We start from the raw sequence: 16,797 nt of genomic DNA, 5'->3' as shown, positions 1-16,797 counted from the left end.
CCATTCCACTCTTAAAAGTGTCCAATTTGGGTTATAATTTATAAAATCCCCCTCCCTCTAACTCCTGCCCTTCTATCACTTCATCCCTCACCGTCCTTTAAAATGAGACAAACCTTTCTCTAAGTTGTCAGCAGGAATCCTGGGTAAGAACACACCACCCTGTTTCATAGAAGATATCTCAGGTAATGTGCAAAGAGGGGTTTTTAAACGGAGTGCATTTTTCTCATTTGTTAATATCACCACCTAAATAACCTCTTGCCTAGAATAAGGAGTAGAAAGTGAATGAACGAAGGAACAGGTGATGGTCAGTATCCTTTCTACGCCTCAAAATTAAAGAGTTTATGTGAAAATTCATAAATATTAATCTCAATCCAGAGTAAGCAAAATTTTTGTTTTCCTCTTTAGAAATTTCTGGTTGCAAAAGTTCCAGAAATTTCTTCCTCATTCCCGAGACTTTCATTTTCTCGAGTTCTCTATTATGTAACGGGGAGCTGAAGCTTTGGGCCGAATTTCCAATTAAAGATGATTTTTACAGTCAATGAGCCACGTCAGGGAGCGATGGCACCCGCAGGCGGTATCAACTGATGCAAGTGTTCAAGCGAATCTCAACTCGTTTTTTCTGGTGACTCATTCCTGGCCCTGCTTGGCAGCGCTGCACCCTTTAACTTAAACCTCTGCCGGCCGCCCGCCGTGGGCACCGAGTGTGCGCCGGGCCGCGCTACAATTGGTCCCCGCGCCGACCTCCGCCCGCGAGCGCCGCCGCCTCCCTTCCCCGCCCTGCGTCCCTCCCCCTCGGCTCCGCGCGTCGCCTGCCCTCCGCGCCAGTCGCTGACAGCCGCGGCGCCGCGAGCTTCTCCTCTCCTCACGACCGAGGCAGGTAAACACCCGGGGTGGCGGAAACTCGGGCGGGGACAGGGGAGCTGCGGGGGCCGAGTGAGGACCCCGGGCCTCGGGTCCCAGGCACAAGGATGCCCGGCCGGGCAGGGTCCGAACCCCAGTGAGGAGGGGCCGGGGGCTGCCCCGCGGGCGCGTGACGCGTCTCGGGCCTGCCCGGGTGCGCTGGTCTCGGCTCGGGTGAGGCGGCTCGGCTTCACTTTTCAGGTTAGGAAAGCTCCCTTTACTCCGCATGGGGGCTGGGGGAGCTGGCGGAGCCCCGGTAGGGAAGTCGGTGGCGCCGGGGTGTCTCAGCCCCCTTGTACCCCGCGTGGGTCCGGCCCAGAGGGCGATCGCCGGCGGCAAGGGAACGCCGGGAGGGCCGCCAGCGGGCTCCGCAGGGCGCGGGGCGAGGAGGGGCGCCTGGGGGCCGCGGGACTCGCGCTCTCCGCCCGTTGGCAGCCCCTCGGAGGCCGGGATCGGGGCCCGGGACGCCCCTCGGCAAGGCCTGGCGCTTCCGCGATGCCCAGAGGGTGCTTAGGGGGATGGAAAGAGGGACGCCCGCCGGGGGAGTTCCGGGGCGCCTCGGTCCCTCCCGCCGCAGCCGCAGCGCTCCTCCCGGGAGGCGGCCCCGCCCTTCATACTCGCGACCGGAGCTTCTCCGAGGGAGGCCGCAGCCGTGCAGCCGTTGCCACCGCCGCCACCGCCTGAGGAAGGGGCCCACGCGGGCGGGCGGGCGGGGGCGGGGCCTCAGGCCTCGGCGGGGGCGGGGTCCAGGGAGGCTCCACCCTCTGTTCGCCGGTGGCGGGGAGAGAGTAGCTGCAGGTCTGCGGCCTGGCCCCAGGTGCGACGGCGGACCTCAGTATTGACCAGTCGTATTCCTCCCAGACCCCTGGAGGGAGAACACTGGCCATGGGGGGCTCCAAGGAACAACCAGCCTCGAATGACTACCCTTGGGTCACTGGCCTCCCCACCTGTGCAGCAGGCGCCTTCGCGTTTCGTTATTAAACAATGGGGAGAAATCCATGTTTACTGTACTTTTTAAGGAATTTTTTGCTCTTCTCTTTGTAGTGGCTGTAGGAAATAGATTTTTTTTTAACCTCGTAATTCCACCACCGTCACATCCATCTTCGCCATCGCAAAGCCACAGCTCCCTGTTTTTGTTTCCTAGCCTCCAGATTCTCACACAACACAGTGCAGTTTCACTGCCATAATGCTGAGAATCTTCATGGCTGCGTTATTTTCTTGTTCTTAGATCATCACGGTTTAATTAGTAGTTCCCCATAGGCAGAACATTTGAGATGTTTCCTGTTTCCTTAGGAAAAACTCCTGGTAGAAAAGGATTAAGGATTTTTACAAATATAATTGTCAAAAACATAGGAACAGGAAATTGGGTGAATATGTTAAACCTCTGAAAAAATCAACAATGCTCTTAGATTTGTAGAAGAGAGGAAAAAATCACCAGTGGGAAGAAGCAATTTTACTTACACAAGCACTGAGAAGGTCTTACAGTGAAAAAAAGCTAACCAGTAAGGGGAAAAGCAGGCAGAGAGGTAGGATGTGATTTGTATGTTATTTGTATCTAACACAAATCTTCCACACTGAAAGGAAAATATTAAGATTATAATAGATAAATGACAAAATGATGAATAATTTACACAATAAAATGCAAATTAAGCATGTTTGGGTTATCATTTTACATTTATTAAAATAACAAAAATAATTAATAGTAACAGCAACCCTTGCTGGAAGGTTGCCCAAAACTTGACATTTTCAAGTATCCGGGGAGGTGGCAGGGCTTTGAGATCACAAAGATGGTTCTACAGTCAATTTTGTGACTTTGGACAGGCTACCTAATTTCCTGATCCTCCTTTTGTCCATTCATAGAATGGAGGAAATGATAGCTACTTTCTGCATCTGTATGTATGCGTTATTTGGGGCATTTTGAACCAGTACAAACCTTTTGTAAAGCAATCTGGTGATGCATTAAGAAGTTGGAAGCTGTGACCTAGAAACCCCACTCCTGAGAATTTACCTGCAATGGAAGAAACAAACAAAAAAAAAAAACAGGCACATATTCCCAGCAGAATGATCTAAATTTAGAACAGCTGGAAAACAGTCTAAATGTATAACACCAGGGCAGTAGCTAAGAAAATTATGACAGATAAACTGAAATAAACATTATGTAACCATCAAAAATCATGATTTTGGAGCCTGTGATATGTGGGGAAAAACTGGTAAGTAAAAAAGTGGGTTACTAAACTGCACCTGCTTACTCTAACATGAACGCATATGTGAAAAATCTGAAAGAAAAAGCACAGAAAATGGACGTTTTCATTGAAATTATAGGTGATCTTAATTTTCTTTTGGTGAATATATTGCTGTCACTAAATAAGGACATTTAAAAAATAGTTCAACAGGTTTTAATTTTTTAAATGAAATGGACCCACAGTTTTCTGTGTGTAAGAGAAAGGAGAGATTGTTATATTTGCTACTTAGAATAAAAGATTTTTAGCCAACCTTGTTTCTTTTTTCAAATATTGTTCCATTTTTTTAGTTGATTAATGATTTAGTAATTTGTATTATGGGTTTTTTTAAAGAATCAGTTCTTAGATTCATTTATCAATTCTAGTTTTTTGCTGTCGTTGTTTTTAAGGACTCCTGAATGTTTTTCAAAACTGAACAATTGCAGCCATGTCTAAGCTTTCTGTCTTCCTGGAGGCACAAATCTAGTTTAGCTGAGCCACAACAGATTGTACATATCCTGCAGAACCTCTGTGGTCTTAGGAAGGTTGAAAGTCACCAACTGTCACAGAAAATGAGGGTCAGGAAAGGCTGTGATCACAAGCTCTTGATCCAGAGGCCACTTGGGTCCATCTGTGTAACTCACACCTCACTGCATCATCATTTCTTGTAAAATCAGTTTAATTTTGCAGAGAAATGGCCACAGATTTTTAGAATTATTCTGAATTATGTAAGGGAGCAGCCATTTTAAAAATAATGTAATGAAATAACAATAATAACATAACAGAAGTTTCTGCACCACATTGACCCTGAACATGGCTCTCAACCAACTGGCCAAACCAAGGTAAAAGATTCTCTAAACTTCAGTTTTAACTTACTTTGTCCATTCTCCCTTTTCAGATCTTATTTCTTCTTTCAAGGCAACTATATCCGCTGTGAACTGCTGCATATTAAACATTCAAAACATGTCTGTATCTAACCCAGTGATGGCTACAGCATTATAAAATAACTCCTAAGTGAATTGTGTGTGCAGCAATTCTCACGGCTGGGAGAATTTTTTTTCTCAATGTATTAACCAGTCCTTTTTCTCCAACTGCATTCTACTTAAACTGTTACAGTATTGTGTGATCACTTTAAGGGCAGTAACCCTTCAATGAAAAGCATTATAAATGTTGAAGATTAGACCCCTGAGACCTAGCACTGAAGCCTGATCGCGGGTGCCAATTCCCTGAGAAGCTTTTCTAGATTCCCAAAGCCTGTCTCCCATCGCTAGGCACTTTCTGACTGGCTTGGGATGGGTTCCAGCAATGTTGTTTTTTAAAAGCTCCTCAGGTAATTTTGATGATGGACCAGGTTGAGGACCCCTTGCTCTATTCAGTTTGTGGCTTCTGGGTGCCAGTGAGAAACCGCTACCCCCAATTTTTGTGCAAAATTTTTTTTCAGCCTACATCAAGTTCTTTATGGACCTCAAAAAAATTAAAATATAACAAGGGAATTTACTTAGCTCAGAAAAGACAAGGGACACTATGGGTTGAAGGTGGGGGACTGTTTGACATTTGCCCCTTCCCAATGTAACTAATTAAGCTTCAAGTTGTAATGTGTTATATGGGCTGGAAGGCTTTGGTGGCTATATTTGGATCTCAGCTCCAACACCTTGGGCTGTTACAACCTTGGGATAAGTTCTTACCAGCTCTGACTCTCACTCCCCATCTATAAATGGGAATAAGATGAATGGGGTAATTTATGGATTTTTTTGTACCCTCTCTCTAGTTCCATTGTTTTGCCATTCTGCTCATGCACCAATGCCATGTGATCTTATTGTAGCTTTGCAGTCTGACACCTGGCAGGTCAAGTGCACCCTGGATTATCTTCTCATAAAAGTTTTCTTCAGTCTTTTAAGTTTTGAGTATAATTTCATAATGTCTTTTAAAATCCCTTTTGAATTCTTTTTCAAATTTATTTTTTAATTTGACAGGTAAGATTATATGTATTGTGTACAAAATTAGAAAGAGAGCTTTTCCTCTAAGATCCGAAATAAGATAAGAATGCTCACACACACCAGTTCTATTCAACATGTAGTACTGGAAGTTCTAGCCAGGACGGTTAGACAAGAGAAAGAAATGAAGAACATCCAAATTTGAAAGGAAAAAGTTAAATTGCTCCTATTTGGAGATCACATGATTTTATACTTATAAAACCATAAAGACTCCACCAGAAAACCATTAGAACTAATAAATTTAGTAAAGTTGCAGGATACAAAATTAACATACAAAATTCAGTAGTGTTTCTATATGCCAATAGTGAACTATCTGGAAATAAATAAAAATAAAGTTCCATTTACAACAGCTACAAAATAAAATATTTCAGAATAAATTTAGCCAAGAAGGTGAAAGATCTCTACACTGAAAACTATAAAACACCGATGAAAGAAATTGAAGGAGACACAAATAGAAAGATAGAATGTGCTCATGGGGGAATAATTAATATTGTTAAAATGTCCATACTACCCAAAGTGGTCTACAGATTCAATAGAATCCCTATCAGAATACCAATGACATTCTTCACAGAAATAGAAAAAACAATCCTAAAATTCAGTGAAGGTGGCATCCTTGTCTCATTTCAGATCTAAGAGGAAAAGCTCTCAATTTTTCACCATTAAGTATGATGTTAGCTGTGACCTTGTCATATGTGGCCTTTATTGTGTTGAGGTACAATCCTTCTATACCTAATTCATTGAGAGTTTTTATCATGAAAGAATGTTGAATTTTGTCATATGCTTTTTCTGCATCTATTGAAATGATAGTATGGTTATTGTCTCATTCTGTTACTGTGATGTATCACACTTATTGATTTGTGTATGTTGAACCATCCTTGCATCCCTGGGATGAGTCCCACTTTATCATAGTAAATGATCTTTTTAATGAGCTGTTGAATTTACTTTGCTAGAATTTTGTTAAGAATTTTTGCACCTATGTTCATCAGGGATATTGGCCTATACTGCCATTTTCTTGTATATTTTTGTGGGACTTTGACATCAGGATAATGCTGGTTTCTCCTGTTATTAATTTCTAGTTTTATACCATCATGCTTAGAAAAGAAACTTGATATGATTTCAGTCTAATTAAGTTTGTTAAGACTTGTTTTATGACCTAACATATGATCTATTCTGGAGAATGCTCCATGTGCTGTTGAGAAGAATGTGTGTTCTGCAGCTGTTGGATGGAATGTCCTGTATTTGTCTGTTTAGATCCATTTGGTTTAAGTGAAGTGTAAGTCTGATGCTTCGTTATTTATTTTCTTTCTAAATCACGTGTCCAAAAATCTAAGAGATCCAAAGCAAACAAGGGGTTATAAAATTACCTTTGAATGCTGACTGAAATTGTGTTTACTTTATGGATTATTTGCTGGTGACTTGGTATCTTTCAATACTGGTTTCCAGAACAAAAAAAGTTGTATGTCTTTCTCTTTTTCCAGTCTTCTTTTATGTCTCAGTAAAATTTTGTAGCTTTCCTACTATTTATTTTCAGGTTAAATCCTACATATTTTCAATTTTTACTGCCATTGTGGATGAATGTTTTTCCCCATGAAATGTTTAACTACAACTGATTTAGGGACTCACTGAGTTTTGATTTGTTGATTTGAAAAACTACCACCCTGTTAAGCTCACATATTTATTCTAAGACATTTTTTGAGATTTTCCTGAATTTTCCAAGTAAAAAAATTATACCTAGATGAATTTATAGAACAACCTAATAGCATAAAAGCAATAGATTATTGTTCACCACATTAATGGGAATGCCTTTCCTCTTAAAATTACGATATTTTGGGCTTTGTGTTTGTGACAGCATTTCTTTATGATGGAAAGAGACTATCCTTCCAGTTCTATAGAAATGTTTTAAAAATAGCTTAAATTTTCAAAAATTTAGGAATGATACTGATTTTCATTGAAAACTTTTCAACATCTGAAGAAAATCTTTTTTTCTTCCTAACCTATTAATAGAGTTCCTGATTTTCAACCAGTCTTGTATTCCTAAAATAATCCATAGTGGTCATAATGTATTCTTCTTTTACTAAACTGTTAAAATAAGTTGGGTGCTATTTTTTTGGATTTTGGCACCTATGTGAGAGGAGGGTGCCATAGCAGGGTGGCTAAGTGTGCCCACCTGCATACTAGCATTTGAATCTTCGCCCTTTATCCCATTGGCTCTAAATACTGCATCTCAGGTGAAGATGCCCAAATGTTTATCTCTACTGAGTTACAGATTCTTATAACAATTGCCTGAATTGATACTCCCACTTGGATGTCTCATATAGTGGCAAAGTTTACGTGTCCATACTGAAACTCTTGGTTTTCTTTCCCAAGCATGACCCTCCACCAGTTTGTCCTATTTCAGTAGATGGCATCACCGCCATCTCCCTGGTTATGGAAGCCCCAGACCCGGGCAACTCTCACTCCTCCATCCACTCAACCAGCAAGTCTTACTGGCTCTTTCTGTAAAATATGTCTCATTTGTTCACAGCCTGCCAGCTGCATGGACTCCATCCCAGGCCACGCCACCATCTTCCTGCAGTAGTTTCTTAACTGGCCTCTCCATTCCCTTTCTTGTCCCACTAAATTTTCTTCTATTTAAGAAAAAATGTTTTGTAGACATGGGTTTTCGCCATGTTGCCCAGGCTGGTCTCGAACTCCTAGGCTCAAGCAATCCTCCTGTCTGAGCTTCCCAAAGTGCTAGGATTACAGGCTTGAGCTGAGCTTTAAAAAAAAACAATTTTATGATGTTACTGTCCTACTAAGACCCTTTAATGGCTCCCCACTGCTTTTGGAAGAAGATAGATATTTCTCTCTGTGGCCCATGAGGCCCTCATGATCTGACCCTCACCACCTCCCTAGTCTCAGCAGTCCACCTGCCGCTGTCTCATGGGGCTCCACAGATTTGATCTCCTTTTTGGTTCTTAAGCCCACAAGCTAAGTATCTTATTCCAAACTGTGTCCTCTGCCCCTAGCACAATTCTTGACCCTTAGAATTCTGACACTTAAAGTATGTATTAAGCTAATCAATAAATTATTGTGCCAGGCATGGTGGCACAATAATGTGTTGTGGGTCACCTATATATAGCTGTGGCTCACACTTATAATCCCAGCACTTTGGGAGGCTGAGGCATGCAGACTAGTTGAACCCAGGAGTTCGAGACCAGCCTGGGCAACATGGCAAGACCCCATCACTACTAAAAATACAAAAAAATAACCGGGCTTGGTGGTACATACCCGTGGTCCCCGCTACTCAGGAGGATCACTTAAGCCCATTGGGTGGAGGTTGCAGAGAGCTGAGATCATGCCACTATACTTTGGCCTGGGTGAGCCCCTGTCTAAAAAAAAAAAAAAAAAAAAAAAAAAAAAAAGTTATGGTACTGTAAGTGTTATATTACAGTGTATAATTTTTGACAGCTTTTTTTCTCCATTTCTTCTATGGTTATTGGTCAGTTCTAGTCTTCTATTTTTTTTTAAGCTGACACATACTGGTTGGGCATGGTGGCTCACACCTGTAATCTCAGCACTTTGGGAGGCCAAGGCGGGAAGATCTCTTGAGCCCAGAAGTTTGAGACAAGCCTGGGCAACATAGCAAGATCCCATCTCTACCAGAAAAGAAACAACAACAACAAAAAGAAACTGGCACATACTAGTTATTCCATAAATATTTGTTAAATGAATTAATTCTAAAGTTGATTTTTATAATTTATATCTTAACAGAAAGACAATCCATTTCGGAAATATTTTTATTCATTAAGGAAAGTTGTATATAGTAATTTATTATCCTTTTAAAGCATTCTCTAAGGCTATTTCCCCTTACAGAGATGTTTTCTAGTGATGTGTGTGTGTGTGTGTTGTATTTTCAAATAACTCTTAATTTTATTTAGAAATTCCACATTTTTCTGGGTTTTATTTATTAAATTTGATTTTCATCTCTATTATTAATTTATAACTATGACAGTTTATTTTGAAGTTTTCTGTTTTCTTCTTTTTGAGTTGAATAATCATTTACTTTATTTCACTTCTTGTATTCAGTTGTATTATCCATGTTCCTCTGATAGCCATGTAGGTTCCAAATCCTCACATTTTCAACTTCCTTAAAAAAATTTTTTTTGTGCTATCCTGATAAGCGTGAATGTTATATCATTTTTGTTTCAGTTTTATTATATTCTTAATGATTTTGATTATCTTTTTCTATCCTTTTGGGTTTCTCTCTTAGGTAAATTATCGGTTATATCTTTTGGCCATTTTTTCTGTTGGAATTACTGTCTCTTACTGCTCTGTTAGAATTCCTTGCAAGTTCTAGAAATGAATCCTCTGTTGATTTTAAGTCCCTTTTACCATTGTGTATTCTTTCTATTAACTTTGTCCAGAGTCAGCTTTATCGTGTTGAATAAGAATCTTTAAATTTTAATTTTTTTTAATTTTTAAGTTCAAGGGCACAAGTGCAGGTTTGTTACATAGGTAAACTTGTGTCACGGGGGTTTGTCATACAGATAATTTCATCACTCAGGTACTAAGTCTAGTACCCATTAGTTATTTTTCCTGATCCTCTCCGTCCCCCAACCCTCCGATAGGCCTTGGTGTGTGTTGTTCCTCTCCATGTGTCCATGTGTTCTCATCATTTAGCTCCCACTTATAAATGAGAACATGTAGAATTTGGTTTTCTGTTCCTGTGTCAGTTTGCTAAGGATAATGGCTTCCAGTTCCATCCACATCCCTGCAAAGAACATGATCTCATTCTTTTCTGGGGCTGCATAGTATTCGATGGCATATATGTACCACATTTTCATTATCCAGTCTATCATTGATGGGCATTTAGGTTGATTCCACGTCTTTGCTACTGTGGATAGTGTTGGCAATGAACATATACGTATATGTGTCTTTGTAATAGAATGATTTATATTCCTTTGGATATATACCTAGTAATGAGATTGCTGGGTCAAATGGTATTTCCGTCTTTAGGTTTTTGAGGATGTAATCAAATTCATCAATTATTAGACTTATGGTTTGTGCTTTTTGTTTTAAAAGTTCTTCCCCCATTCCTCCTTCAGGTCACAAAGATATTTGCCAATATTTTCCTCTTCTAGCGCCATTCTTGTACCTTTCACATGTAAGTCTTGGATCCATCTAGAGTTCACTTTTGTATGTAGTTAGGGATCTAGTTTTCTTTTTCTTGTTTCCCAGAAGCATGAAACCTTCCTTCTGTATTGATTTGTGGTGCCCACGTCAGCACACATCAAGTCCCTGCTAAAGTGTATCTACGTGGGTTTCTCTGTCAACTAGCTTTTCTGTTTCCTTTGGTCTCTCCATCTATTCCTTAGTTTTACCGTCCAGTCTTCATCACTGTGGTTTTGTAGTGATTTCGTGTCTGCTTTGGCAGATTCCCTCCTCTTTACACTTTTTTTTTTTTAAGTTGACCTTGTTATTCATGGGCATTTTTTCCCCATATAAGTTTACTGAACTTCTCAAAAAATCCACCTGGAATTTTAACTGGCATTTTATTGAAACTACCAGTACAGGCCGGGCGTGGTGGCTCACGCCTGTAATCCCAGCACTTTGGGAGGCCGAGGCAGGCGGATCACCTGAGGTTGGGAGTTCAAGACCAGCCTGACCAACATGGAGAAACCCTGTCTCTACTAAAAATACAAAATGAGCCGGGTGTGGTGGTGCATGCCTGTAATCCCAGCTACTAGGGAGGCTGAGGCAGGAGAATCACTTGAACCCAGGAGGCGGAGGTTGTGGTGAGCCGAGATCGTGCCATTGCACTCCAGCCTGTGCAACAAGAGCAAAACTCCATCTCAAAAAAAAAAAAACGAAACCACCAGTACATTTGAGGATAATGGACATCTTTATAATACTGAGTTATTGCAATCAAGACCATGAAACGTCTCTCCATTTTTTCAGATCATCTTCTATGTTCTCTGTATTAGAGTTAAAATTTTCACCCATCGGAAGTCTTTTCTTAGTTAAGTCAGTTCCTAGACACTTTACAGTTTGGTTGTTACTTTGAATATCTGTATTTTCTTCTGGTCAGTTATTAATAGTATAGAGGAATGCTGTTGGTTTTAGTAGGCTGACCTTCAGTCCCATAACCTTGCACTCTAGCATTGGTTCTCATGTTACTCCTGTTATTCTGTTGGATTTTCTATGTGCATGATCACACTAATTGCAAATACTGTCAGCCAGAGCACTTTTCTTGCCATTCTTACACCTGTTACTTCTTTGCATATGGCCTTGGACAGCACTTTGAGTCCCATGACAATGGATGTCCCTGTTGTGTTTCTGAGTGTATTCTTAGTGCTCTTCTTAGTAATAAACAGGTATTGACCATTACCATATACTTAATAGGATATCTTGAAATATGCCAGAGGACTAGGCCACTACCTGACTCGTGACAGAGAGTATCTTAGATGAATACGCCTCCAGACATGCCAGTGTCCTTTCTCATCACCCATCTCCACTCCAGAGTTGTCTGGCCCCACCCACCTTCTGTGCCTGGTTCTTCTCCTCTGAGCTTCTCTCACTATGCCATGTCCTCGCCTGTTCAGGTGTATCTAAGAGCTCATAGATCCTTAACTCTTACAGCTTTAAATGAGGCACGTTCAAAGCCCGACTCAGTGTCATTCCCTGCAGTCTCCTCTTCCTCCCATCTTCCCATTTCAGGTAATATCTCCAGCCAGCCAGAGTCTACTGCAGTAGCTGGCACATAAAATAAATACTTATTTAACTGAATTGAAAATGTTAGCTGGCCATTGTCAAAAATACTATTTTGTACATTTATAAATATGGTTCTCTTTGCGTATCCATTATAAATATTTAATATTTAGCTTGATTATTCCTTATGCTTTATAACATGTGTTTTCCCACTCATTCATTTGTCCAGCATTTATTTTGCAAGTCTATGGGTCAAGCACTGTGTCTAGGAACACTGCTGTGAACAAAACCAAACCCCTGCCCTCAAGGAGCCTGCACTCCTGTGGAGAATATGAACAATAAGCACACAATAAATAACATAATATCTCAAGTAGCTGTAACTGCTCCAGAGAATAATGAAACTGGGAAAGGGGGTGGGCTAGGGGTGCTATTTTAGGTAGAGTGATGGGAAGAGCCCCACTGAGCAAACTTGAGCCACATGAGTAGCTGGAAGAAAAGCCTTCTAGGCCCAGAGAACAGCAAGGGCAACAGCCCTGAGACAGGACGTGCTTGTCAGGTTTGAGGGGCAGTGGGAGGCCTGAACCAGGTCACATGGGGCCCAGCCAGCATGGCCACGACCTTGTGTTTTATCCAGAGTACAAAGGAGCCTCACTGAGGGACAAGGGAAGTGGCACGATGTGACCCGCATATTAAGAGGAGAGCACTCAAAGGCAGCCAGGGGAGGAGCAGGTAGGCTGGTTGGGAGGCTGTTGAAGGAATCAGATGAGAAGTGATGGAGGCACCGAATAAGATGGTCATGTTGGAAAATGTGAGAAGCTGAGGTGCTTAGGATCGATTTTCAAGGTAGAGCTGCTGAGATTTGCTGATAGATCCAGTGTATGCTGTGAGAGAGAAAATTCAGTCACTCTAGAGCTTTGGCTGGATTTGTCACCCATTGGAGTGAATGGAGAAGGTGCTGACATAAAAGCCCCTTAGATTGAATGTTACTGACTGAGGGGATGGTGCCCTAGTGATTTCCTGGGGTGTGTGAGTAGCAGGGAGGCCAAGAGCTGGGCCTCATGAGATCATGGGACCTACATCAAGGAAGCAGGCCTGCAAAGAACCTGCCCCACAGACCCCCACCTAAAAGAGCCTCCAAAAACCCTAACTGGCATGACCAACTCTGCTTGTAACTTTCAAATATATTTTGATTTGCTTATGACCACCAAGGCAAAACTTCCCATTTCAATAATGTTAGTAGAAACATAAACAGAATGTTAATTTATTTATTTGATAATTCTTTTTGTGAATATTATCCAATTCAGTCATTAGCTCTGAAGGAGATGAAAAATAATTTTCTAATTTTTAAAAGAATTTGCAGCTAATTGGGTGATAGTTAAAGGTAAGGGGTTTCTGAGTTCACAAAAATGTTCTAAAATTGACAACAGTTATGGTTGCACATTTCATTAAATGTTCTAAAAACCATTGAACTGTACATGGTACATGGTGGATTATATGGTATGTGAATTATATCTGAACAAGCTAGGTATTGTTTTTTTAAAAAATAAAAATAAAAAAGGAGAAAGAGGGAAAAATATTGCAGATCATCCCAGCACTGAGGACAAGACTAACTTCAGTGTTACAGTATATGCCATTTACAGTATATGCCATTTTAGGTTTTATGGCACACAGTGATGATTTGGAGCCTATGATTTGACCTAGGGTACAGCAGGTACTATTTAGCAATCATTTTACTATTGTCATAGGTCTCTGCTCTGGGAGCTAAGTATCCAGGGTAAATGAGATCTTTAATTTGAAAAGAGATTTTTAATTTGATGAATATACATTCTCCAAAGGGTCATAAACTGTCATTCTGGATGTTTGATTTGTTTGTTGTTTTAGTACAAAAATTAGAAGAAAATAAATCGCTCATAAAATATTAAATAATGAACTAAAACTCATTCATCAAGTCCATAACTTAGGGTCAGATTTGTCCTTGGAGCAGGAGAAAGAGTTGTGTTCACGCTTTTCTTACCTTTGCTTTTGTCCTAAGTGCTTCAGAGAAGTACAGGGCGGGAACAGCGTTTCACTTGAGCAGCTGATGCCATTGCTATGTACTCATTCATTATGCACCAAACATTTAGTAGTTTCAACATAAATATGGGACTCTGATATTCTCCTCTTCATTTTACAGAACAGTCATCATGGCGAACCTTGGCTGCTGGATGCTGGTTCTCTTTGTGGCCACATGGAGTGACCTGGGCCTCTGCAAGAAGCGCCCGAAGCCTGGAGGATGGAACACTGGAGGCAGCCGATACCCGGGGCAGGGCAGCCCTGGAGGCAACCGCTATCCACCCCAGGGTGGTGGTGGCTGGGGGCAGCCTCATGGTGGTGGCTGGGGGCAACCCCATGGTGGCGGCTGGGGACAGCCTCATGGTGGCGGCTGGGGACAGCCTCATGGTGGTGGCTGGGGTCAAGGAGGTGGCACCCACAATCAGTGGCACAAGCCCAGTAAGCCAAAAACCAGCATGAAGCACATGGCTGGTGCTGCAGCAGCTGGGGCAGTGGTGGGGGGCCTTGGCGGCTACATGCTGGGAAGTGCCATGAGCAGGCCCCTCATACATTTTGGCAATGACTATGAGGACCGTTACTATCGTGAAAACATGTACCGTTACCCCAACCAAGTGTACTACAGGCCTGTGGATCAGTACAGCAACCAGAACAACTTTGTGCACGACTGCGTCAATATCACGATTAAGCAGCACACAGTCACCACCACCACCAAAGGGGAGAACTTCACCGAGACCGACGTTAAGATGATGGAGCGCGTGGTTGAGCAGATGTGTATCACCCAGTACGAGAAGGAATCACAGGCCTATTATCAGAGAGGATCGAGCATGGTCCTCTTCTCCTCCCCGCCTGTGATCCTCCTGATTTCTTTCCTCATCTTCCTGATAGTGGGATGAGGAAGGTCTTCCTGTTTTCACCATCTTTCTAATCTTTTTCCAGGTTGAGGGAGGGAGTATCCATCTGCAGCCCTTTTAGTGGTGGTGTCTCATTCTTGCTTCTCTCTTTGTCCCTGATAGGCTAATCAATACCCTTGGCACTGATGGGCACTGGAAAATATAGAGTAGACCTGAGATGCTAGTCAAGCCCCCTTTGATTGAGTTCATCATGGGCCGTTGCTAATGCCGGGCCAGTAAAAGTATAACAGCAAATAACCATTGGTTAATCTGGACTTATTTTTGGACTTAGTGCAGCAGGTTGAGGCTAAAACAAATCTCAGAACAGTCTCAAATACCTTTGCCTGGATACCTCTGGCTCCTTCAGCGGCTAGAGCTCAGTATACTAATGCCCTGTCTTAGCAGAGATTTCATAGCTATTTAGAGATATTTTCCATTTTAAGAAAACCCAGCAACATTTCTGCCAAGTTTGTTAGGAGGCCGCATGATACTCATTCAAAAAAAAAATCCTAGAAATTGTTAGCTCTCGGGACACTGGCTTGGCCCACTGGAGCATGAGCTCTGTATCTACGGAGAACTGGGGCAATGTTTTACTTTTCACAGTAAGGGCTACACAGCAGCTGTTCATCAAGAGTAAATATCGGTACAACACTAAACCTCTGGCTAGAGGACATATTCACAGTGAACATAACTGTAACATATTTGAAAGGCTTCTGGGACTTAAAATCTAATGTTTGGGAATGGTGCCATTGGAGGCAACCTCCCGTTTTTGTTTAAAGGACCTATGCGTGGCATTCCTTTCTTTAAACTATAGGTAATTAAGGCAGCAGAAAAGTAAATTGCCTTCTAGACACTGAAGGCAAATCTCCTTTGTCCATTTACCTAGAAACCAGAATGATTTTGACATACCGGAGAGCTGCAGTTGTGAAAGCACCATCATCATAGAGGATGATGTAATTAAGAAAATGGTCAGTGTGCAAAGAAAAGAACTGCTTGCATTTCTTTATTTCTGTCTCATAATTGTCAAAAACCAGAATTAGGTCAAGTTCATAGCTTCTGTAATTGGCTTTTGAATCAAAGAATAGGGAGACAATCTAAAAAATATCTTACGTTGGAGATGACAGAAATATGATTGATTTGAAGTGGAAAAAGAAATTCTGTTAACATTAATTAAAGTAAAATTATTCCCTGAATTGTTTGATATTGTCACCTAGCAGATATGTATTACTTTTCTGCAATGTTATTATTGGCTTGCACTTTGTGAGTATTCTATGTAAAAATATATATGTATATAAAATATATATTGCATAGTACAGATTTAGGAGTTTTGTTTAGAGCAGTTAACATCTGAACATCTGAAGTGTCTAATGCATTAACTTTTGTAAGGTACTGAATACTTAATATGTGGGAAACCCTTTTGCGTGGTCCTTAGGCTTACAATGTGCACTGAATCGTTTTGTATAAGAATCCAAAGCGGACACCATTAACAGGTCTTTGAAATATGCATGTAATTTATATTTTCTATATTTGTAACTTTGCATGTTCTTGTTTTGTTGTATAAAAAATTTATAAATGTTTAATATCTGACTGAAATTAAACAGGAGCGAAGATGAGCACCACCTCCCATGTCTGCAGTTGTATTTCCTGGTGCTTACCCTGTGCTGGGAACCATTTTGGGGGTTAATCTGAGCCAAGTGGCACTTTCAGTTCTCCCTTCTCAAGTGATGGCTGATGGTTCATGCACCTCCCCCTGCTCCTGCCCTTGTCCTCACTTCCCTGTCACCTACTAGTTCATCCCTGCTGCTTTTGCATTTTCTCCACAAGTATCTATGTGGGCTTAGCCCTGGTAAACAGCAAAGGCGCTATTGCAGCAGGAGGAACAGTCTAGGAGCTTTTATCAGTCCTGGATTTAGAAATAGATTTTCTTGATTAAAATGAAAATTAACAAGCTCTAAAGAACTGTTGACCCTTGAACAACACAGGGATTAGAGGCACTGACCTGCTGCACAATCAAAAATCTGCATAGAAGTTTTTTTGGGTTTTTTTTGTTTT

The 16,797-nt window shown here is 41.5% G+C and overlaps 1 protein-coding gene across 2 annotated transcripts; it reads left to right on the top strand.

The window, feature by feature from the left end:
* The first annotated feature begins 211 nt into the window (after positions 1-211).
* PRNP (prion protein) lies at positions 212-16,366 on the top strand. 2 transcript variants are annotated; one of them, XM_031656585.1, is made up of 2 exons: positions 212-873; positions 13,977-16,366. In XM_031656585.1, the coding sequence occupies exon 2, from the start codon at positions 13,987-13,989 to the stop codon at positions 14,746-14,748; it is 762 nt and encodes a 253-aa protein (XP_031512445.1). In that variant the 5' UTR covers positions 212-873; positions 13,977-13,986; the 3' UTR covers positions 14,749-16,366. The 2 variants fall into 2 exon arrangements, with proteins under 2 accessions (XP_031512445.1, XP_031512444.1); XM_031656584.1 differs by having other exon boundaries at positions 212-877.
* Positions 16,367-16,797: the final 431 nt, after the last annotated feature.

This window comes from Papio anubis, chromosome 16 (assembly GCF_008728515.1).
Source record: "Papio anubis isolate 15944 chromosome 16, Panubis1.0, whole genome shotgun sequence".
NCBI classification, from domain to species: domain Eukaryota; kingdom Metazoa; phylum Chordata; class Mammalia; order Primates; family Cercopithecidae; genus Papio; species Papio anubis.
This window is presented reverse-complemented; position numbering and strand designations above follow the sequence as displayed.

What these genes read in the sequence shown, in the direction of transcription:
- PRNP (XM_031656585.1), top strand. Translation starts at nt 13,987, where the DNA reads ATGGCGAACCTTGGCTGCTGGATGCTGGTTCTCTTTGTGGCCACATGG.